The following is a 24,756-nucleotide window of genomic DNA, read 5'->3' as shown; positions in this document are numbered from 1 at the left end:
ACCTCCACCCTCACAGGCAGCGCGGCCGCGCACACAACGCGCATGCGCGCCACGCCCGCCGCCGCCGGGAGCTGCGTGCGGCGCCCGCCGCGCTCCCTCACGGGAGGAGCGAGCGGGAAGCGCCGCGGCGGGGAACCCCCCAGCGGTAAAGGAGAGTCAAACACGAGCGGGATCAAGTCATGCTGCAAGCTTTAATATCCAAAAAAAGCCCAGGTCCATTACACACATTGTAAAATACTGGGAAGTGGACGCAGAGACGTGAAACTTCCCATCCTTATCTTCGCAACCGATTTCATAATGTAACGCATAAAAAACAAACAAACAAAAACCCCAGGCCATTTTACATTTGTCAAACTCCATATGAAAAAGCTTTACACTTAAGATTATGCAGCATTTTGTTTTACATCTGTCACCGTGTACAGTTTAATAATGACCAAACGTAAACAGTCTCATCTGATGAACACCTTGAGCATTCTCCCCCGGATATACAACTGAATAAAACAGTGATCACATTCTATAGTACACAACGATCCCCATAACAGTACAGTGGTGAATTCTAGGAAATTATAAATAGGTAGGTAAAAAACTACTAAAGCAGCTCATTCACAAGATTATTTTACTTCCAAGTCTTAATGTCACTGTTGAGATTTAAAATAATATTGTGCGGAGAAAACAGCATTTTCGAGATCAGAAATAAAAGCACACCACCATATTATACCTGATATAAACAAATGAAAACATTTTCAGAAAACACATAAAAATGGCACCTGTGACAACATGGGCTGGCAAGGAACAAAACTACCAGAACAAAGGATAATGACACTCAACCAGAAAGAGTCCCGTTGCTTATTTATGAAAAACAGGAACACCATATTCCAAGTTACAGACGGGATAGGAGGCAGAAACTGGGTAACATTCCAGACGGATATACTACTCAGCAACAGCACAACTGACATTCACCTAAGCTATGTCCAATTACAAGGAACTTGAAAATTAGGTAAAATGCTAATCATATTCTAATAGAAAAAAAAAACCAGATTTGAAGCAAAGAATCACAAATTCCTTCAAAAAATAAAGTAAATGGTACAATACAGAAATTAAAGGAAGTGGCTTTTCTATTTTTAGGTGTGCAAGGGTTTTTATTTTTAATTTTATGTTGATATACCAGTGTTTCTTCTTGAAACACTTCTCTCTTGGAGCAGGGTAGACCTTTGACACCTCATTTATGGAACTGAATCACAGTGGTGCACTTTCAGAAAGAAGAGTCCAAATAAGATTAGTTTAAGCCATGGTGTACTTAAAAACTGCTGCTGACTAGAAACCTTTATTTCAATAAGGATTCTGAGCTGCAAGTGGCAAAGTACTGAAACATATACAGGTGCATGCTTTCTTACACAGTGCTGAAACCAAAAAAAAAAAAAAAAGAAGAAGTTTGTGTTTTTCATCCTTTCAGATTTTCAGTTTAGGAATAAAAGGCACAAATTTCTGGCCTTAATTGGAAAAATCAAAAAGCCAGTAACAAATCTATTAAACGGAGGTAATTAGGACACCACCATGAAAGACAGGACTAAAAATAATGGAAATAAACAAGATATTGACCAGTGTCATTAAGGCCAAATATGAAAAAAACTTGACCCCTCATAATGGTTTTATATTTTAAAGATGATTTTGAAAATGTGTGAAAATGATACTTAAGGTAATCAATATATTAAGAAAACAAAATGCTTAACATGGCACCTCCACCCGGAATAGTGATTATTAATTAATGTTGTTTTCATGTACATAACTTCCAACTGACAGTAGATTCAGTTGTATAGTATCATGACTTGTAAATTAAATATTCACCTAAGCCACATCGGCTAGGAAAAAACCACATTCGTTTAAGGAAGGAACCAAGAAGTCACAAGGATAAAGTGTCTGAAGTTACAAGTAAATTGTCTACCAATTGGTCTGCATATCCTGACTCATGCAGAGGTGATTAGGTTATAGGACATATTTACATGTAATTTCACTGCCCCAACAGGTGTTTTTATGTTACCTACACATGGCATGGATAACTCAGCTATGTTTATCAGCTTTAGAAATTTTGGCTTAAGCAATCAGAAGATGACTCAAAATCAATGTATTGAAGATGGCAAAGCATCTAACACATTTCAGTTTCAAAAAAATGTTTAATCAAAATTGGTAGTATTCCTCAACTGAGGTTATCATACTGCTTTTCTCTGTGACACTCTGCTTTTTCTTCACTCAGTATTCTTTCACATAGTATTTTAAATTGCCCACAGGCTCTGTGTTTTAATTAAACTGTTAACAGTGGTACAGTCAAAGATTAGCATTTATACAATAATCTACTTCATTTCAGTTCCACAGAAAATGCTCTACCAGTTCTGATGGCTATTTTATCTGTCAAGAATAATTTTATCACTTTCCAACCATTTCAGACTTCATAATTTAGGTATACACTTAAAAATACTTCTCTAAACATAAAACAGCTAATACAGTAAGCACCTCCATGCACTCCTATGTCAGATAATAGAAAAATCACTACAAATCTATGAAAAATTAGGCAGCATATGCAAAGAATTAGCCTACTTATGGCGAACATTTAATTTTGTTCTTAAAAAAAACATTTTCACTGTTATTTTTAATGCACTCCAAAGCACAATGACAGTGTATGTGAACATTATATCCTCCACTTTCACAAGTATGTTACAAATATGCATGGCATAGTGTATGTCTGAATAGCAATAAAGATATTAAGAAAATAGACACTATCTATATCCTCTTAGGAATAAGAAGGCACCACTATTTGAGGTTGTGTTCATACATCACCATTTTACCCTCACTTCTAGTTTTCAAGACAACTTTTTTTTTTTTTTCTTATTAACCTATTCAGACCACTACTATTTTGGTTTTCTCACCACAAACAACACGCATTCATAGTAGTATTTCATCATGGAGAGTTCATTCACAGTGTAAGTTGACAGTACAGATTCTTTCTCCACCTGAAAACAAAGCAGCAGTTTTCAAGACACCTTCTCTACAGGAACGATACAAGAAATTGCTATATTAGACTTCAAGGCCCATCTGTACACCTCTCAAAAATGAGAAAAGCAGATAATTTGTAACATGTGTAATACTCCGAGATGTTATTAATAAATGCCATTACACTGAACTAAATTTATGGTGGTTTACTCAAAGCAGTTTGCCTGGTTTATACCAATACTACTCATTGCAAACTACAGCATCTTCTTACCTCTATATGGAATCCATATTGTAGGATAACATTTTTTATATCCTCATAGCTTAATTCTATAGAAAGTTCATTTCCCAAGTTTTCAAAATGGTAAAGGAGAGGACCTAGAGTACAAAGATAAAATAGGAATGGCTATCAAAAAGACAAAAAATGTTTTAAAAATCAAGAGCACACACTGGAAGTGCAACAAATGCTTACATCCAGACTCACATATTTAAAAATGTGAAACGTTCCCTGCCCACAGCAGGGGGGTTGAAACTAATGATCTCTGAAGTCCCTTGCAAGCTAAGTCACTCTATGATTCTCTAAGTACTGACAAAAGAATGTATTTCTATCACTCAAACATGATTTTTATCATGAATTTGAGAATCAACACAAAACTGAAAACAAATTACTTCGGTTGCTTATTCAACAGTTTGTCACATTCCCCACCAGACTGTGTTTTCTGTATCTTAAAATTTCTTTAGTCCAGCATCACCTCTCTCTCTAAAGCTCAGGAGCTCTGCCTGCACACTATGACTGGCCAGGACAGGGATAGTGACTGACTGACTGACATTCCTTCACCACAGAAGACTCTTCAGTTTTGATCCAAGGCATATATAGATCTCATTGCCAAAACATCTGTTTTGAAGAGCAGTACCAGTAAAGACGAAAATAATAAAAGCAAGAATGTACTGACATACACTGACCAACATAAGTTTTACTTTCTAAAAACACTAGCAAAAAAGAATACAGAACACTACAGTTGTCACATAACAAATGTTTGATGCACAAATGGAAAACCTGCTACTGGGAAGACTTACTTGCCTATTTAAAAATCACATGGTGTTGACTTGATTGTAACAATTTGATTGTAACATCTGGACATATTTTGAACATTTCTGAGATAATTTCTAAGCCCTATATTTTTCTAGCTGTACCATTTTCTGCACAGATACACTCATCCACACACACTTAGCAAGTATTAGATGCCCGTTGTTCGATCAAAAATAAGTCAAAAGGAGAGGCTGGTCACACTTGCCTACATTTATCCATATTCCTCCAGGCTTTAGGATTTTCCAAATAGTATCAATGTAATCAATAACATTATGTGCTGTATCTATGAAAAAGCAAGTTGCTACACAGTCCCATGTATCTGCATAAAAAGAGCAAAGTATACAGAGATTAGTTTGAATGTTTTTACCCCTGTGAAAGTTCATCCTTTACCCCTGGCATTTGTTCACACACTCAGAATTATCTTCAACTAGCAACAGCCGAAGGCTCCTAACTTTGTTTACATGTAAATAAAATATTTTGGTTTATATTAAAAATTGTTATGTTTGGGTTCATTTGACCTGTATATATGTGTGTATATGTATATACACACTCTAAAATATTACATATAGTTATTATGCATACACTTCATAATATTGTTCATACACGTGACACATATACTGTAAAATGTGAATGTTGTAACATTTTATATAAATGAAGGCCCAAGTGTGCTGTTACTCACCTGTCCTATGAACTTCATATGACAACTGTTAAATATATAACTGCAAAAATACCCAGTGATTTTAGGCCTCCCTAACTAGTATTTAGGACAATACAAGTCTATATTCACGAATCACTTAGCTTTAAAACATTTTATTCAGTATCTGAATATCTCCCCAGCTGCTTTTTACTAATCTATTTAATAAGCAGGAACTTTCAAAGTCTACCTTTTAATGCATGAGTGTCCCTGTTTTTCTCTACACATGTATTCTTGAAATTGCAAAAGTTTTAAGTTCTGTAAATAAAATTTAAAAAAAAGTCTTGATTTATGCCAGTATCAGATGTTGTAATGGTAAAGACGTAATCTTCAGAAAATTAAATAACTGTAAAGAAGGGTCCTGCAAGACCTGTCAAACAAGGAGATGTTTGTATTCTTTTAATAGCTAAGAAGAAAAGCCAATTTGGAATAAGAAACAGACCTTTTGATTTGCACTTTATTATACAGCAGGAGAAATATTCTGAATAAGAAAACCTCGCTAAAGTTAATAGCAAGTTTTACTACAGTTTTACTAGTTTTCCTTAGTGCTTGTAGATACAGTTCCATTCTCTCTCTAATCATTAACTATCCCAATTACTCTGAAGATACATGGCTAGCCTAGAAGTTTGCATTTACTCACTGCACTCAGAATAAATTTCCTGAAAATCCCCTGCTGTCATAGAGAAGTTTGAACCAGAAGGAAGACTGTGAGGATCGACATCTGGGAAATAAATTGGTCGTATTTGATCAGCAGATCTTCTGTTATTGCTAAATTGATGAATCCAGGGATAAAGCTTACATGAGTTAATTTCAGAGCATCTGCAAAATATGAAAATCGGCAAAATTCAGTTTCAACTAATTGCTTATCTCTTAGAAATACAGGAGTCAAAGTTCTTGTAAAAGCTACACGTTTGCTAAAGGACTTAATCTAGTTCACAACACTTCAGACTGCCCATCATTATGAACTGATAAAAAAATTAATTTTACTCTGACACAAAAATTATTATCACAAAATAACTGCCCAGTTTTAGAATTTTCTTTTCCAACTTTTCATAATTTTCTCCAACTCATTTCTCTGCTGAAAAGAAAATACATAAGTTTATTTTGTAAGATTAATGAAATTTATAATTTACTATATTCTAAAAAGCTAAAATTTTCTGGATGATGTATCTATTAAAAAAAAAAAAGAAAGGAGTAACATTAGTTACATTATTTTATTGGAAGTGTTTGTTTTCATTCCCGACTTTTCAGTCTTTTCCAAACCATAATCATAGAAGGTTTTGAAACAGCAAAAAGAAGCATTTTTCAGATGCTAATGGAAAGGATGTTTTAAAATTTCAAAAAATAAATAAATGCCATTTTGCAAAGCACACTAGAAGTCATTTTCAGTTTGTAACATCTGGATCACTGCAATTACACTAAGTAAATGTCTTTGCAGAATAAAATTTGTGGGTAGACATGACTAACTAAATCAACTTTTCTTTTAAAAAATGATAAAATACAGCATTTAAGTATAATAAGATTTTCCCATGGTCTTGTAAAATCAGTCTGTAACTAAAAAACGAAAACATTTTCTTTCAGAGACAACAGAGAACATATCTGTCAAATGCTCCATAAACTGCAAACAATCTACTGGGTTACAGAAAGTGCATTCTTTTGGCTGCTGGTTAGAATACATCTGTGACAGTCTTTGAAATAACATTTTTTACTTTCTTCATGTCACATTTATATTTCTTTTTATCAATTAAAAAATAATACAAAACCAACTTTTATTTGAGCAGCAGTATACTGAAACGGTTACAAAGGAAATTGCTAATTTAATAGAAAAGACCAACCCCTTTTCATATAAAAGCTTGAAAACCTCCATTTCCAGCTTCAGCAATTAGTACTTCAAAACTAAGTACTCCGGTCCTTTGCAATTCCATCATTTCAACAAAACATATCTAATATATGTTATATTATAAGAACTCTAACGTATTCATTTGTGACACATTTCTTTATTTTCCAAAGGGGCAGGGCATTTATTGTTCAGTTCTGGAAAAAACTGACAGGTCAAATCTCACTTCTGACCACTGGTTTATAGATCAAGTGTAATTTAGCTGTTTTCATCCTAAGGCATTCATGGACACGCAACAAACAAGTCTTCTCCAAATGTCAAGATTTATCTAGAGTTAATTTCTTTCCAGAAAGTACAGATTAACTAATTACTAGCATGAATTCTACTGGTGTTAATTAAACCTTTTTTAAACTAACTCTGTTTTGACTTACATACAAAGTGATTTTATATTACTTTAATGCAACTTCCTCAAACTGAGTGAGACCAAGGCTATTGACCCTGTGCTCTATATCTACAGATGTGGAAAACAGCAAGTCAGCAACCAGCTGATCCTGTCTCATCTACACAGACACCACTCTAGTGTTGTTTCCCCTCCAGTCAGATGTCACAGGGAAGTAAAGTGTCCTGTGCTTTAGGCTGTGCCCAGCAGAGGCAAGAGAACAGATTATGCTTTTCAGTTTTAACTCTTCCAAAACTTTAAGAAATGAAGTGTGTCTGTACCACCAGTGATCACCTCTGACATCTGTCATTATATCCAGAACTCATGTAAACACTAGAAAAATACACCACATAAAAACCTTATGTGTACAAGGAAAAGTAGAATTTCCTGTAAAAGAACTAAAGGAGCTTTGGAGCCATTGTAGCGTAAGTACTCTACGATCACTTTATTCTCAAATTAGTGCTTCCTCAACAGAATAACACACTCTAAATAATTTCAAATACTTACCATGACCACAGTTATGCCTTGACACACACTCTATATATCATACCATGCAATTCTATCCACTGTAACAGAAGTTAACCATTTAAGAAAATTACAGGTTTTTTTTTTTAATATGTGAAAATCAGCAGATAACACTCTGTGTACAGAAATATTAAGTCACTGCACATCTAAGAATCTAGTGTGGCAATTAGCTTGACACTCAAAACAGTAATTTGTCCTCCTAAAAATGAACCACAGTCAGAGAAAGAAGGTATATCCAAACTGTTAAGTACATGTTAACAAAATCCTCATGCTTTCATCAACTGAAAAAAGAAATAAGTTAAATTGAGAATATAGTTAAAAACTAAGTCACTGAATCCTTGTTTCTTACCACTCTTCCTTTAATATTATTTTCACCTCATATTGATGATTTCTGTTTCTTCCGGTTTCAGGAAATCAAAGATGTCCATTTCAGAAGGCTAACTGTGAACAGCCACTTAAATAACATACAGAGCAGACTAAACTGAAAGATTCTCCAAGTGCCTAAGACCTTTATAAAAGACACACCAAGCGCCCAGTTAGATCAGGCAGAGAGGAAAATGGTTGGACTTCAGCTGAATTGACTGCAGTTCAGTCAGGCTCGCAGTATTCTCTTCCATGCTAACAAGGAAATGTGACTGATAATTTGCCCAGAAAAGATGAAGATTACAGCAATTACACAATACTCAATTTTGCTGTCTAAAATCACATACTGTTAGCAAGTTTAATGCATATACATCTCTTTGCTAAATATCCTACATAAACAGGAAACACTACATGAGCACGAGATGCTAAGAATGATTACCACCATTAGCTAAGCATGAATCTTCAGGACAATTCCACATATAGGCCAAAGAATCACAATTTAAAGAAGCCTGCCATCAGAGGTAGGTAGGGGTGAAGTTAACCTCCGTGACAGTTGATCATTGCTACCAAAGATGGGAAATGAATACTTTTATGCTGCTTTGAATAATTTCAAAAGTTCCAAAGTGGATAAGGAATGTGGCTTCCTTTCAGTAGCTGCAAGGCATCAGTCAGATCAACTCTAATATAAAATTCCACCACCAGATGATTCATTTGAGAATAATGTAGGAAAAAAGGACAAACGAACCTCCAGTAAATATCTATTTTCAACACATTGACTACTACTGTTACACACAGACATGCAGAAGCCGTCATAAACATTATTTTCATGTAACATTATATATTATATATATAATATATACTTTATATATATTAATATAATAGCATAAACAGTGTTTTCCCCTTGCTGTTTCTGAGCAGTAAGCTGTAAGAGATGTAAGATCATCACAGTGCACTGTAGACAATCAGTCTGCAAACAGGTCTCCAGAACATCATGTCAATACAGAATACAAACCAGTAGTTCAGGTGTTTTCAGTAAAGGTATACATTTAAGAGACTGATGAATGAACTGGCAAATTCTGTCTCTCTGAACTTGGCCAGCTCCACCAAAAAAACCAAAACATCCCCCAGACCCCTTTCATACTTGCCCACCCATAGCCTTCCCACTCTTTCTTAAAAGAACAGCAGCATGTGCTATCTTCTTTCCTAAGAACTTCATTCTGAAACCAGTAATTTCCAATTCAAGTGGCAGAATACCAAATACAAAAATGCCATTTGAAATTAAACATGTAAAGTGAAATTTACTACATTCAAATTGATTACTTCAGCATAATTGGGGAACTGTTAAATCTTATTTTAGCCACTCAAACTCAGCATGCTTCAGTGGTTGTTTTTCATGTCAAAATAGTGCCTAAAATCTCAGTATGGAATGTAATACTTTCTTTTAGCAGCTTTCCTCTGTTAATCACCACCACTACACACCATGAACATATTTATGAGTCCATATTTGACGCCAGTACGAGAGGTGCACATTTTACAGAACCATGTGAAATGAATCACAAAGCTAATCAAAATTTTGCAGAAAATCTGCAGTACAGTCTAGAGATTTTATATCTCATAATTAAAACCTATGCTTCCTGTCATTTTAATGACTGATACAATCCCTCCTTCCCCATTTATCCCTATGACTTTTTTTTTCAGTAAAACAGTGTAAAAAGTGTTTACGTGTGTCCTGTATTAGGACTTACAAACCTGTTCTTGTGAGATTTACATATTCAGACTTTTCTCATTCATGACTTTGCCTCTCTAGGTTTTAATCAGCAAGTAAAATGTAAGCTATATACCTGTTGAGTACAAAGTTAGAAGAAAAGAGCATAAAGAGGCTCCATTCATTTCCTTGGCAAGCATAACCGAGCATAGCTATTTCCCACGCCAATCTACCTAGCCCAGCACCAGGTACCAGGATATTAACTTTGGAGAAATCCCTGCAACAGAACAAAAATAATAGTTAAGTCTTTATCTGATACCTCTTAACACAACTTAGAGGTCCAGTCAAACATTTTCCCCCCACATACATAGATATTATTCTTCCTGTATGACTTTGCTTTTAAATGGAAACTGAGCCAGTTCTGATCAGATTGGTTAATTGTACAGTCAAAGCAATACACAGAAACTACTTGAAAGAACATATACAACTCATTCAGAATACAGAGCATAATTAGTAAACAATATTTTTCTTTAAAACTTTCAGTTATCAAGCCAAAAATTTCTTACGTGAAGAACATTATCATATAGAACCATATATTTTTCTGAGTTCCACTGATAATCAGTAAGTATTCTAGATACATTTTTGTTACTTTGCATGAAAATTATATTTTGACATGAGAAATTAGAAACATAAACCCTCCATAATCTGATGAGCAATTCAGAATGTAAAAACCTTGGTAACCATCTCAGCAACTCTGAGTTTCCCTGAAGTATCTAAGTGACATATTTCCTAAATCGGCTCTCTAACCCCTTACCCCTAACAAGGCATCAAGTTGAAGACATCCAGAAGACATCCAGCAGTGTGTTTACTGAAATACCTAGAAAAATCTCTCCCATCTTCCAAGTGCAGCAACTAACAAATAGGAGAACTAAGAATCTCAAAATTTGCTCCTCTTTGAGGCAATAGACTTTGTGTAACCATCAGACTTGCTCCACTCGTACAACAAAACCTACTGCCACACCAAACTGAAAAGATACTTAATCTAAAAAGAAATATTTTTCACTTTCCAGCCATGAACAAGACTTCATGATTTCATATACCAAAAAATAAAGTATGAGCACTCAGACTACTCTGTTTCACGTCACCTTCAAAGACAAATCATGTCTATCAATTTATATGCAGCTGAATGAAGGAGGAGGCCACAATCAGCAGATCCAAGCACTGAGAGCAAAATGGAAAGCCTCTGAAATCTTAAAATTCTGCATGCCAAAAAGGGTTCAAAAGAGCATGCTGAACAAGCAAAGATAACTGAAGGAGTTATGTAAATTCTGAAAAGCTGTACATTACTGAACACTATTGCTCAAGATCAACAGAAAGTATTATTCTTTTCTAAAGGGCACACAATGTAACAAAGCAGTTTTAACAGTGTCTTTTGGGTTTTGACCTAATCACAGAATTAGTGATGACACCTCCAAAAGGGAAAAATCATTCCTGACTTTCATTTCATTCCCATTACATGTGCAGGTTCTTTTTCTGATTAAAAAGGAGTAGGAAATCAAGACTTTTGTTATTACTTAAGAGCACTCCTGTGAAGCAATGGTTATCACTACCTCTATTCTACAAGGGAAGCCAGAAGACAGTCCTACTGAAAAAAAAAAAGAAAAAACAAAAGATTAATTCAGGAGAAAACTACATGCTCAAAACAAGACTTTGGAAAACACGAAACTAGAAAAAAATGTGCTTTCCAGAAGAAGCCAGAAAAGCCTCAGTCATAAAGGTTTTCCTTTTCCCAGTGATACACCATAATTCTAAACGTATTTCTAACCTCATCTATTTCTTCATTTCCTTACAATTTCACTTTATTCATGAAATATTTACACTAGCTCTACACAGATTTTAGCACACCCATACGGACACTTCTACAATGAATGGGTTAAAAAGCCACTTTTAAGATTATGATACATTGATTAGAACAAAAACTTTTCTTAAAACAACCTAATAATGCAGGTGTATTCATATTTTGAAATCTGCACCTTTATGCATTCTAAAACAAGAGAAATCCTCTAACAGTCAAGTGAATTGATTTTGAACTGCTTGTAATTGTCTTGTATCTTTTCATTCACAATATAAAGGTTTTGTATTTCTAAACTAGTTTTCCAAATTCTTTCTTAGTGAATAGTTTTCTATTGTATTTTTCTAGTGCAGTCTTAAATAAACTTTCATTTGTACCTTTATTAAGGGATTAAAGCCTGTCTGGAAATTTGTTAGCAATTTAATTTCTACCTATACTCTTTATATCAGTTGCCAGACACTGGTCCTGGCCATCAACTTCATTTCAGCGTACAGAGGACAACTAATAAAACACAATATAACCAAATCTCAGTTTGGTCACCCCTAACATTGAACTAGCCTTCCAAAAAGTTTCAAGAGCATTTTTTAAAATTTACAGTCAGAGAAATCACGTATGTGGCAAACTGACTGCATAGCAAGTGATAATGTCCTGTTTTCAGAAAAAAATGGTCAAACACCTATTTCTTTTCAAGACATTTAAAAAATTGTTTGTGACAAACAGTTAATGAATTAAAAAAAATTAAGGTATGAAAGCAGCGGTACGAAAGCACCCCAGTGCACTATGCTATGCTGAATTTTGAATCATGACAATAGCTAAAAATCTTTAATTGCACAGAAACTGCTTTTTTAATGGCCACAGTCCTTTAACAGGTCAGAAAAAACATGCTTTCCTTTGGTGGATATATGATTGCAGCAGTAGCTAAGACAATTACAAAAAAAAAAAATAAAAACCTGCGATAATATAACCCAAAGTTATCCATAGTGAAAACTAGCCTTGAACCAGTCAGCAGCAGCAGGATTTCTATGACACATCTAGCAGTAGTTAGGAACACAAATGGGTATCCAAAAAGTACCCACTAAATAATTGTGGTCCAATAGGGAAGAAACATTAGCCTATTAACTTGGCAGGTATGGGGAGACAAGGCTGGCCAAAAGGCAGGGAAAGCAGGGAAGAGGGATGCATGGTTCTGTTTGGCTCAACCACTGAAACTGCATAAGTCTCTTAAAAAAGATAGTGGAGAAGTATCAGAAACAATCAAAATCTGTCATGCCATTTTTGTGCTGCATTTTGCAGTGTGATATATTTTCAGCTTTTAAAAGTCTAAGGATATTAAGGAAGATTTTAACTTTTTAGAGGTGTATACATTTTTTTTAACAGGCATCATTAAACATGATTAAAACAGAGGCTTATTTCACGCCTATTTTGTCATAACCAAAAATAATGGTGATAAAGTGGTAGACATGCTCAGCAAAAGAAAAACTAGTGTGTCTGATGTAACACAGAACTCATTTTCACTGCAGTTCAATTTATGTAATGAAAAGAAGTGATAAATACATATCCCATACAGAGATGGGCTTATGATCAGCAGAAATATCAAAATAAACCACACTGTGGGAATCCTTTCCTGGTGTTTACAGTGTCTGTATATTTAGATCCAATTCTCAGCACAGGGTTTTCATTATTTTACTTCAGTCATATTTTCAGAGACTTTTTAAAGACAAACGCTAAATAGCACAATAAATTGAAGACCAGTTCTTCTCAACCTTGGCAGCTGAGTTTTACATACTTTCGTGTAAAGATCTGCAAAGCACTCAGTGGACTGCAGTAACGCTGACAATACAGTTTGCTCTTAAGTCCAATGTTTAAAGAAATTTTAGCTAAGTACAAAAATCTCCAAGGACAGCTTTATTTTATATAAAGTTAAATGAAATTCAAATAGAGCAGAAATTTCAACTCTATTATAAATGTGACTGAGCACATTCAAGAAATATAACCAAGCTCAGGACCAATAACCTGCTTTTCATATAGAAAAGAAACTGAGTTCTGGTGATCACTTTTGGGCTGTTCTGCCAGCACCTTGGAAAATGCAATTGATTGCTGGACAGCATAACAAAGATAAATTTCAAATTATAGTTGGAGTCCAGAGACCACGTTAATGAGAAGCAAACAATGGAAAAAATGCCTAAGTATACTGTTCTTGGCCATAGAATGATAATTAACAAAAAGGTTAACTATTTTGTAGATTTCTTTTGGAAAAGAAGGTGATGATCTTTATATCCTTTCACTTTAACAGGAAGGGTAACAATAGTAGAAGTGATAGGAAACAAAGAAGGCAGAAAAAAGGGAATCGGAAAAAAATGTATCAGTATGCTTATTTAGATTTTCAACTTAAATTATGCTTCCCTGCAAAAATGCTTTAAAAACCACATTTCATCAAGAAATACAAATGTATCTATGTTTTACTATTTTCTCCTTCAGAAAGTAGTGATCACAGCTCATTCAGATTGAAGAAATACAAGAAATCTAAATACTACAGAGCACCTGTGAGCTGAAACACAATTAAATCCCAATATAAATAATACAGGAAATCTGCCAGTTCTTCATGAAGACTTGATCTCATGGGACTTCACTTAAAAATGCTTGGTTGATTCTAACAACAGAATCTGCTAAGAAGAAAGAAGGAATTATTTCTGAGGAGGAATAAGAGGCAGGAACAGCTCTGGCCATGTATTTTATTTGTAGATGGTAGTCTTATCAGAAGCCTAGACTGAAACACAGGGTAACTAGCACCTCCTCAGACTGTTGTAATTTACAGCTAAACTTTCAACCGTTGCTCATATTTCTTCTACTTCCCCAAAGAGCAAGCATATACAATACTTCACTGCTTTTCCTATTCTTTACATACCAACTGAACCCATACAGGTCAGTCTTCCAAAGAACAGCATACTACAACATGTGCGTGCATGGAATGAAACGTACTTTAATAGTTTAAAAAATCTGAACTCCTTTTTCACACAATTCCAATGCATGGAATCAATAATGTTATCAAATTATGTTAACTAGAAACTGCATGTACCATTCCATTGCATATTAAAAATTTGATGTGTAATACAATTCCTTTTACAAAGTAAAAGGTGACTTGCATTGACAGTTTTAAATTTAAAATTATTTCTTTATCATTTTTAATGCAAAATACATCTAGAAAAAGTTGTTTTCATCACCCAGTGTCATCAATGCACTTTTTCTCTAGCACTTTCATTTCATCATCTCAGGAGACTTCAGCAAAAAGAGAACTCTAAAGAAATGCAAAGCTGAACTCTGAGGTTCATCTACAAGCTGTTTTCACACACTGGTGTCCACAGTTAGTCCTCTTCCACTATAAACAATGGACAGAATAACTCCACTATGGTTAGTTCAGGCCCTATCCATCCCTTCAAACTGAAAAACCCACTATGCTCCAAAATCATAAAATCAGAGTATATGCTAAGTTGGAAAAGACCCATCAGGATCATCAAGACCAACTCCTAGCCCCGCACAGGACACCCCAAGAATCCCACCATGTGCCTGAGAATACTGTCGAAACACTTCTTGAATGCAGACAGGCTTGGTGCTGTGACCACTTCCCTGGGCAGCCTGTTCCAGTGCTCAACCATCCTTTGGGTGATACTCAACCTAACCTTCCCTGACTCAGCTTCATGCCATTTCTTCAAGTCCTGTCACTGGGGACGACAGTGAAGTTCGTATAAAACTGTATACCAGACCGAGTAGCTAGCATGCCCTGCCAGGCACTGCCAGTTAAGCTTGACAGTACATGATTCTGCTTTTTGCCTCAAAGAGGTAAGTACACCTAAGTAGAAGAGTGCCTTTGGTCACTAGGAAAAAGAATGAGCTAGACAGTAGCTAAGAATACGTGAACAGAGAAAAGGCTTTGCACAAGTGCTACAACAGGTCTATAGTGATAATGAATATTAAACTTTTTAATATGTATTTATTTAACACATATTTTAGAAATAAAAAAAACCCCACCACTTGGTTTGACAAACTCAAACTTGTAGTAGAGATGTCTGATCTATACACTGATGTATTGAGATTCTGACAGAGACAAAATAAACTCAAATTGTATTTCAGAGCCACCATAATAGGGACACATGCTCTGTCACATTAGTTCTGTTTGACTTCCACCAGAACTCGTGGTAAAGAACAAAACTACCAACTTCAGATTCACCCAATCTGTTACCACATGTTGCTTCCTAATATATACTGGAGGTTTTGAAATAGAGTTCACTGATGACAAATGTAAAAGTCAAGATTTTTTCAGCCTCAGTCATGGATCTTTTAAGATCTGCCATAAGCTATCTCTCTCACAACCACAATCCATCAAAGGCTAGCATACAAAAGGTGAACTGCTACCTAACTATGAGTTTTCCTATAGACCTGCACATCAGAGATGCACCAAGTAACCTGCAGTATTTAACTCATTTTTATTTTATGTAGGGCACTATTAGCAGTAAAAGCATTGCCAAATTCACTCTCAGATAAAACATTTTCTATCTTAAGTCAGTCCAAAGCAAAATACAAATCAACCACATCCACTCCGTGTTCTGCCACCACAAACAGTCTTTACTAATGAAACTAAAAGATGGCTAGGAGACATTTTCCAAATTTTTACTAGTACATTATTAACATATAATGAGAGAGAAAAACCCCACAGTAATACCCACCTATATCAAATCTAAGTTGTGGCTTATTACATTTGTGAGTAGAAAGTTCTCATATATTCTAAATGTAAGACTGTCAGGTTTTACCTAAAATGTACTTACCTGCATCAACAACTATTTAACAGGGTTAACAAGCCAATACGGTTATAAAAGTTACCCTCATACATGCAGCAAAGCTTTTTTAAGAATTGTCTTGCAACACCTGTTTGAAACCAAGGCTAGAATTTACTATTTTCAGACTAAATTCTTAGTGCAACTGCACTAGAGGTTAAGAGTATTCCTTCCTTCCATGATGATACTTCCTGCTGTCACAAGGGTTCTCCTGTAGCACACACCCTTTGATAATCTGCTAACTGACTGCTACAACTGAGTTAACTTCACACACTCTTGAAGTCTTTTACTTGAGAGGTTAAATATATTCTGTTACACCAAGCTGCAGAACAACAACAAAACACTATTCCTGATTTACCTGGTATTATTTTGTGAAGTTTTTTAATATGGTATTTTTCAACACCTTGTATTAGAAATAAAAACTTTCATGATTAAAAAATAAATTCCACTGTGTTCATAAAAATTCCTATATTTTGAAAACAAGGTTTTCTTTACTCCACAAAAACTTTGTTAGAATTGTGCAACAGTGTATCTCCACATAAATATAAGTTTAAGACACTATTACCATCTGTCTTTTGGAAAGTTCTTTACAATTTCACTAATGATTGGCTGGTAGCAGGAATCTCTCTCAGACTTTCCCTCTTCACTCCAGTCTCTCACAAATTGTTTCAATGTGGACTTTAATTTATCCATGTCAAATGTTGAAGCTGGTGTAATCTTCCCGCTTCCCTGATTAACGTAGGGAAAAAAAACAAGTTAGTGGAAAATGTACAAAGTCTTTTGAGTCTTGGGGGAAAAAAAAAAAAAGAAATTATAAACAGAAAAATGCCATGATGTAAGAGCTGTTAGGAGTTTTAGCTGACAAAGCACTTGCCTTTCATTCCTGGGACCAGAGGTCAAATACACCTTAATATCCTAAACAATCTGAGTTTGCTGTCTCTATTTGGAATCCAAGAGACCAGTTTCCACATCAGAAAAAAAATACACAGTCCTTATTCAAGAAAGGACCAGGGCCAAGCTAGTGCAGAAGCTGAACTGGTTACCCTGAAAAGAGGATCCCTTTAGGTACTGGTATGGCAACACTAAGAAGCTCACTGTAGAGTCTGCCGATACCAAAAAGGACCTCAGTTTCCATCTCCTTTTAAGTCTGAGAGCCATTTTATTTGACAGAGGCACCACACTAAAAAATCAGGTCAAGTAAAAAAGTGCTTACCAATAAAAACATTAAAAATACTCGGCCTTTGTAAAATTGCAACCAATTCACAAGGCTGTAACATATAATAACCTACAGACAATATCATTTCTGTTCTACACAGTTAACAGAAAAAAACAACTTTAAAATGTAAGCAGAGCAAAGCTAGAACTCCGGAGTGAAAAATACCTTTTCACAAACATTTGCCAGATTCATAGTTAGTTTTCCTAAGGGTAACTAAAAGAACTAATAAGAAAGAGCTTTAGTAAGCATCAGCTTAGCAAAACATGAAAGAGTGAGAAAAGTGTAAGCAAGCAAGAAACATGAAACGAGAAAACAAAGGCAGAAGGAAAGAAAGTTGGAGGCCTAGAGGTGTGAAAAACAAATGTAGAAAATCCCAAAGCATACAGACTTTAGTTTTGGATCAAGAAAAAGTCCATTTTCACATACGTCTTCTCCATATTCTTTATTTTCAAACATGTGAACGCAGTCATTCACAATGGTCTGTAGTATCTCTTGATTATGATCAATGCACTTCCGAATCTTGTCAAGGTGAGGAAGAAATTGCGGAAGAAGACTCTGTTGGTTAGCTGGCAGAGACTTAAACTGCCTCTCTGTTCTGTTCACTCGTTCATGCATATTCGTTCTAAAAAGCAAAAGTTTTAGATATTTAGAACCAATACACACATTACATATAAATAATTCACCGTAAGCTATTCCAGTGACAATTATTCACTTTGTTATACACAGAAAGTGACCCGACTTTGTAATTCTTTACAAGAGAACAAGTTTTCAAGAATGTCTTTAGGCAAAAAATTTTAAGCTCTAGTTCTACATTATTACTCTTTTTAACATGTCCCTGCTTAATAGGACTTAGTTTCATCACTAGCCACCCATTTCCAGAGCAGGTCATCACTACTTTAATCCATGGATCTACAAAATTTAACAATCAACCATCTCCAAGATTATTTCACAAATCCAAATTAAATTGAATGAATAGCTGGATACAGTGGTAAACTTTGGTTACAGAAATAATGAGATGGAGTGGGAATTGGGATCCCCAAAATCAGCTGCTTCTGAAAGAACTACAAAAGTCACAGCTGGACCATACCAGAGTTCTGGCAGCCACACTAAGCTACCACCTTTTAACAGTATATTCCCCTCAGTATGAGTACTGTGAATTTGATCATGGAACTGACGCAAGCTAAAAATAACTCTTCCACTTCTCCAAGATAAAAGTTTCACAAATATCATGAATCTTCCAAAATTTTCCTAGAGTTTTCTAGATTTGACTTCTGTCTAAACTGACAGAAGTCTAGTTGCTGAGCACAGTCATAAAGCCAGGATAAGAGACACTGCCCCTTTTGTTCCCCAAATCATTTAGGCTGGTCAAGCCATACAGCAGTTTCCCAAACTCTTGTGTCAGCGTAAAGCCATATAAAACTGAAAACTAGCCATCAGTGAGAGTAAGGTGCAATTGCTGCAATTTTAGTTGCAACCTCAGTCTTGAAATTTGACCAGTTAGTATCTCATTCACATGTTACTGAGAAGGGCTTGTTCACTACAATAGCTATACTGGTTTAAAATTACATTAGGTAACACAGAAGAATCAACAGAAAAATAAACTGATTCTCTATACAGAGCATATCAGCTTAGCTTAACATCATCTTCTTGAATGTTTCATCAGATAAAAAAATCTTTGAACCTAATTCTCTACCCTTTCATGCTCATTGCAACCATCTAGCAAAACTAATAATTTGCTCAAATCAGGATAACAAATAATGAAGTTAAGTCTGTTTCTCTCAAGACGACAAGAACAAGATCTGGACTCATCTGAAAGTGTGCTATTGCCTTATTCATACAGATATGTCCAATTAATAAACATCTGTATGTATCAAAAATTCCAATTACTTTAAACTACTGAGATATGTAATTTCACCTACATTCGGAGTTATTTCTTTGAGAGGGAGGTAATTCAATTGAACTTCTGTATTGGAAATTTAGGTTTCATCTTTTTTGTATGTATTTACTGAAACAAGCATTCAAAAGCAGCCCAGAGACACAGTTCAGCATTAGGTTGAGAATGATATTCTCAGCTTGTGAGGCCTGAAGACAAAATTACATCGCTAACATGAGTAAATTACAGTTGGGAATTGTGTTAATAGCCATTAGTATCAGATATTTTTGACTAAGTCTTTGATACGTCCGAAATGAATTAGAGAATTCACTTCGGAAGAAACACTAAAGTACCATCTAGACCAACCTCCCGCTCAACCACTAACCCCAGAAAACAAATAATACCCAAGACAGGAAAACCTCAGGAGGAATTACATAAATATCACCCACTCTTATCAAGGACTTCACTATCACGTAAAAATTGCACTTGTGACAAAAAGGGTTCAAAACCTACTAATAAGCCACATGATGGGGCTTGGTCAACTGAAGTATAGAGATATACAGTGTTTCTACATCCCAAATCTGCTTCCCAAACCTAAAACCAGGAATAATTTTACAAAAATACTGAGGATGACTAGACTTTTTCAGCCATTCTCCACCACCGTGCCATTTAAGTAATTTGTTTCCTCTTCTATTCCACGGATTCAATTATAAAGTTAGATTTACATGGGGCCAGTAAGCCCTCTTCTAACTCAACAGATGTTATTAAAATTGGTACCCATTAGCCCTTATCTCCTGTGCAAATTAAAACGTCTTTCAAAAATTTCCCCAATAACTGAAACACCATTTGTATTTCTTTGCCAGCACGAACAACTGAAGGTTTTACAGTTCTGAAGGTTTTACAGTATCTGAGAGTCTTTTATCTCCTAAGAGATCTTTCACACTCCTTCAGGTTTCGTGCTTTCTTTTATGCTTCCGAACTGACAGGTACCAAAGCCACTCTGAGCGTATCCCGAGAGGTAAGCGGCGCAGAAGGCCCTCCCCGCCCCGGCTGCCGTGCCCGACCCCGGCACGGAGCGGGGCAGGAGCGCGGACCGCACAGGGAGCGCCCAGCCCGGGAGCTGCGGCACCGCCCCGGACCCGCGGGGCCGCTCAGCGAGCCGGGGCCGCACGCCGGCACAGCGCACGGGGTCAGCTCTCGTTACCCGTAGTATCGGAAGGCGTTGATGATCCTCCGGAAATGCTCCCGTTCCAGGCGTTCCTCCTCCTCCTCCCTGGCCGCCAGCGCCCTCGGCTCCAGCGGCCGCCGCCTCCGCCGCTCGTCCCCGAGCGGGGCCGCCTGCTCCCCGTCGGGCTCGGCGCTGTCTCCCGGCCAGGGCCGCGTCTCCCCTTCCGGGTCGCGGCCCCCCCCCAGCCCCCTGCGCATCGCCTTGGCGGGCGGGTCCCCCCCGGCCCGGAGCGGCGGCGCCCGCGCTTTCCGGCACGCGGCGCACGTGGCCGACATCCCCTGCGCGCGACCGCGACCACCGCGCACGCGCGCCGGCCGCTCGGCGCAGGCAGGAATATCGCGAGAAGACGGGCGGGGCGGGGCGGGGCCGGTGTGCCGGGCGGGGCCGGTGTGCCGGGCGGGGCCGGTGTGCCGGGCGGGGCCGGTGTGCCGGGCGGGGCCGGTGTGCCGGGCGGGGCCGGTGTGCCGGGCGGGGCCGGTGTGCCGGGCGGGGCCGGTGTGCCGGCGGACGCTCTTTTTCCGGCACTCGGGTGTCGGCAGCACCTCGGGCTGGGCAGCGCTGCTCCTCCCCGCCCGTGCGAGAAGCGGCACGGCGGGGCTGCCACGCGGCGGCCGGGACTCCGAAGCACTCTCTCGTGCCCCACGCGAAGGCGCCCCTCGGAGTCCTCCCTTACTTAGATTAAGTCCCGGTGCAGCAGTCAGAGCCCAGCTCTCCGCCTGGTGACTGCAGCAGGCTGTGGTAAGGCACGCATCCAGCCCCGCTGAGCAGGCAGCTGTGCTGAGACGAGGCAGTACTTTGCAAGAACCTCTGCGCCAGACTAAAGCCGGATTATGTTTCCTAGAAGGAAACGCAAGGACCAACTCTGGGGAGGGAAGAGCGAGGAGGCACGTTTAACTGCCTTGCATGAGTCGCTAGGTACTAAATTTCCCCCACAACACACTGGGCCCTGATAATACTTGAGCCCATCCCCCTTTCACCTGACAAAACTTGTTTCAATGGATGCAGGCATCCTGTGTCCTGCAGCAAGTCACTGTATGCCTTTCCAAACTGCTTTGAGAAGAGGTGGCTGATCCCAAGGGCCTCATCTGTAAGGGCCCATCCCCAGTTTGAGATGCTGAAGAGCATGCCTTACCTCACTCTGTAGAAATAGGAGCATCAGCCTCCTAACAGAAATACTCTCACTTTACTTTCAGTGTTTTCCAGTATTCCTTACCCTAACACTACTCCTACTCTCTTGCAACTCCATTAACTGATGGAGCACTGGATATCACTTGCCACTGTGTTCAGTGGCAGTGCCAGAGAGGAAACACAGACATCATATTTAGTTTGATGGACAAAGGAATCATTGTTCCCAAGGGCACTTACTGGTTTTGTACATTAGGAAGCACCTTGTGTGTGATAAAACCAACATCTAAATTAATGATACACAGGCTAGACAGAAATTCAGCTTTTCAACTTTGAAGGTTAGGGCAGGATCAATAACTCTGCAAGATAAAACGTTTGTACCTGCTACACTGGTGTTTATGACTAGTACATTGTCATGTTCTCTCTGTTATTTTGATATGAGGAAATCACCTAAATATCAAACTAGTCACGTACTGGCATTTCTGCAATTCTTATATATAAGCCATTTGCCTTCTCTAGAACAACACCACTTCTATGGCTACAGTGTTTCTGAACATATGCAAGACACTTAGCAAAGCTTTCTTTCAGCTGTGACAGCCTGAAATTGCTGCCAGCAGGAAGTGACACGACAAACCACAGGCTCCTGTCATGCAGCTCTCCCCAGCCACAGCTTCACAGCTAGCACAGCCCTGGTAATCAAATTGCATTTGCCAAGGGCAAACTCGAGTTTTCCTGTCAGGGGCTGTACTACGCTTAAAGCAAAAGCATTCTGCCAACATGCCAGTGTTGCAGGGAAGCTTTTGTAACAGCACCTGAAATATTTTTATCCCAAATAGACTTAGAAGTTCATTGTCAATTCAGTGCCTGATAAATATATGGAGAGGTATTGAAAAACACATGAAAGCACAGTATTATCAAACTTTATTTCCTTTCATGATAAGATAACCCACGTAGTTGATCAGGGGAAGCCAGTTCATATAATCCTTTGGATTTCAGTAAAGCTTTCAGTATTGTCTCTCACAGGATCCTTCTGGACAAAATATCCAGCCCACAGCTGCATAAACACATCATGTGGTGGGTGAGCAATTGGCTCATGGGTCAGGCACAGAGGGTAATGGTGAATGAGGTAACATCAGACTGGTGACCTGTCACTAGTTGGGTTATGCAGGGCTCCAGCTCAGGACCTGAGCTCTTCAACATCTTCCTAAATGACTTGGACACAGGACTGGAAGGGATGCTAAGCAAGTTTGCAGATGACACAAAATTGGGAGGAGCTGTTGACTCCCTTGAAGGCAGGGAAGCCCTGCAGAGAGACCTCGACAAATGAGAGGACTGGGCAATCAACAGCCATATGAAGTTCAACAAGGAAAGTACAGGATTCTGTGCTTGGAATGGGACAACCCTGGATGTTGGTACAGACTGGGGAATGAGAAGCTGGAAAGCAGTGCCATGGAAAGGGACCTGGGGGTCCTGGCCAATGGCCAGTTGAATATGAGTCAGCACTGCCCTGGCGGCCAGGAGGGCCAGCTGTGTCCTGGGGGGCATCAGGCACAGCATCACCAGCCAGTCGAGGGAGGTGATTGTCCTGCTCTGCTCTGCACTGGTGTGACCTCATCTTGAATACTGTGGCAGTTTTGGGCACTACAATATAAGAAAGATATTAAGCCATTAGAGAGTGTCCACAAGAGAGCAATGAAGATGGTGAAGGGCCTTGAGGGGAAGCTTTATGAGGAGCGGCTGAGGTCACTTGGTGTGTTCAGCCTGGAGAAGAGGAAACTGAGGAGAGACCTCATTGCAGTTACAACTTCCTCGTGACGGGAAGAGGAGGGGCAAGCCCTGATCTCTCCTCTGTGGTGACCAGTGACTGGACCCAAGAAATGGCCAGCGGAGGTTTAAATTAGATATTAGAAAAAAATTCTTCACCTAGAAGGTGATTGAGTGCTGGAACAGGTCTCCAGGGAAGTGGTCACAGCACCAAGCCTGACAAGATTCCAAGAAGCATCTGGATGACACAACTCAGGGACATGGTGTGACTCTTGGAGATGGTCCTGTACAGAACTAAGGGTTGGACTCATTGATCCTCGCATATTCCGTGATTATTTTTTCCCACTGAGTTGCTGTAGTAATTGGCAAGAGCACAGAATTTAGGTATAGCCAGTGAGCCTGGTCATTTTCTACAGTCCATCCATGGTATAGCCCTCCTTGCTTCTTTACTATTTTTTATGGGTGAGGTATCAATGAATCTTCAAAATCCCCTTTGAACTTGCTGGTACCATCTTCCTCCTATGGCATTACATCTCAGAAGCTCAGTGTCTGCTGCATGAAGTACCATCTTTATCTGTGTGAAATATCACCTTAATATAACTGGTCAATCTGTTTCAAATGCAGAAGTGCCACCCAGACTAGTATTTGTACAATTTGGTGAATACTAGTTATGCATCCCTTTGACTCAGCTTTCAAGATTTTGTAAACCTTGACCCTTTTACCCCTCAGTCTTCCCCTTCCATGGTGAAGGGTCCCAGCATTTTCAGTCTCTCCTCACAAAGCAGCTTCTTCATTCCTTTGATCAGCTGACATTCTTTTAACTCCACAATGGACTCCATCTAAATATAGAAACTGCAACTGCCCAGCACTGAAAATCTGTGTCCACCAGTCTTAAACAGGAGCAAAGTAGCACCACCTGCTTTTTTTTATTTAAAAAAAAAATTATAGAACTCCAAACCATGTCATAGTTACAGAAGAATTGTGAAAGATCTCTGCCCTGAGCTCTTATTATAAGCCACTGCACCACTGTTGGACTACTTCAGAAAGCTTAGTATGATCTGCAAACTTGGGTGATACCATTGTTCATTACCTCCTCTGAATCACCATGCCGGAGCAGGTGGATGTGGAAAACTGGCTCCGATGGGTGGGATCCCACTCTGGAGCAGCAGAAGACTGTGAGGAGGAAGGAGTGATAGAGCCAGTATCCCATGAGCAGACCACAACCTCCATTCCC

The 24,756-nt window shown here is 38.3% G+C and overlaps 1 protein-coding gene across 2 annotated transcripts; it reads right to left on the bottom strand.

Moving 5' to 3' along the window:
* Window positions 1-2,815: 2,815 nt before the first annotated feature.
* On the bottom strand, window positions 2,816-20,914 carry CARNMT1 (carnosine N-methyltransferase 1). 2 transcript variants are annotated; one of them, XM_027886286.1, is made up of 8 exons: window positions 20,610-20,914; window positions 17,959-18,154; window positions 16,882-17,045; window positions 9,772-9,912; window positions 5,407-5,585; window positions 4,278-4,391; window positions 3,257-3,360; window positions 2,816-3,005 (listed from the first exon to the last, which is right to left on the bottom strand). In XM_027886286.1, exons 1-8 carry the CDS (start codon window positions 20,906-20,908, stop codon window positions 2,904-2,906), a joined length of 1,299 nt encoding a protein of 432 aa, XP_027742087.1. In that variant the 5' UTR covers window positions 20,909-20,914; the 3' UTR covers window positions 2,816-2,903. The 2 variants fall into 2 exon arrangements, 1 of the variants encoding a protein (XP_027742087.1); XR_003571526.1 differs by having other exon boundaries at window positions 2,888-3,005; window positions 4,282-4,391.
* Window positions 20,915-24,756: the final 3,842 nt, after the last annotated feature.

The sequence above is a fragment of the Empidonax traillii genome, unplaced genomic scaffold (genome assembly GCF_003031625.1).
Source record: "Empidonax traillii isolate 1590-97213 ecotype Southwest subspecies unplaced genomic scaffold, ASM303162v1 scaffold183:size818647, whole genome shotgun sequence".
In the NCBI taxonomy this organism is placed as follows: domain Eukaryota; kingdom Metazoa; phylum Chordata; class Aves; order Passeriformes; family Tyrannidae; genus Empidonax; species Empidonax traillii.
This window is presented reverse-complemented; position numbering and strand designations above follow the sequence as displayed.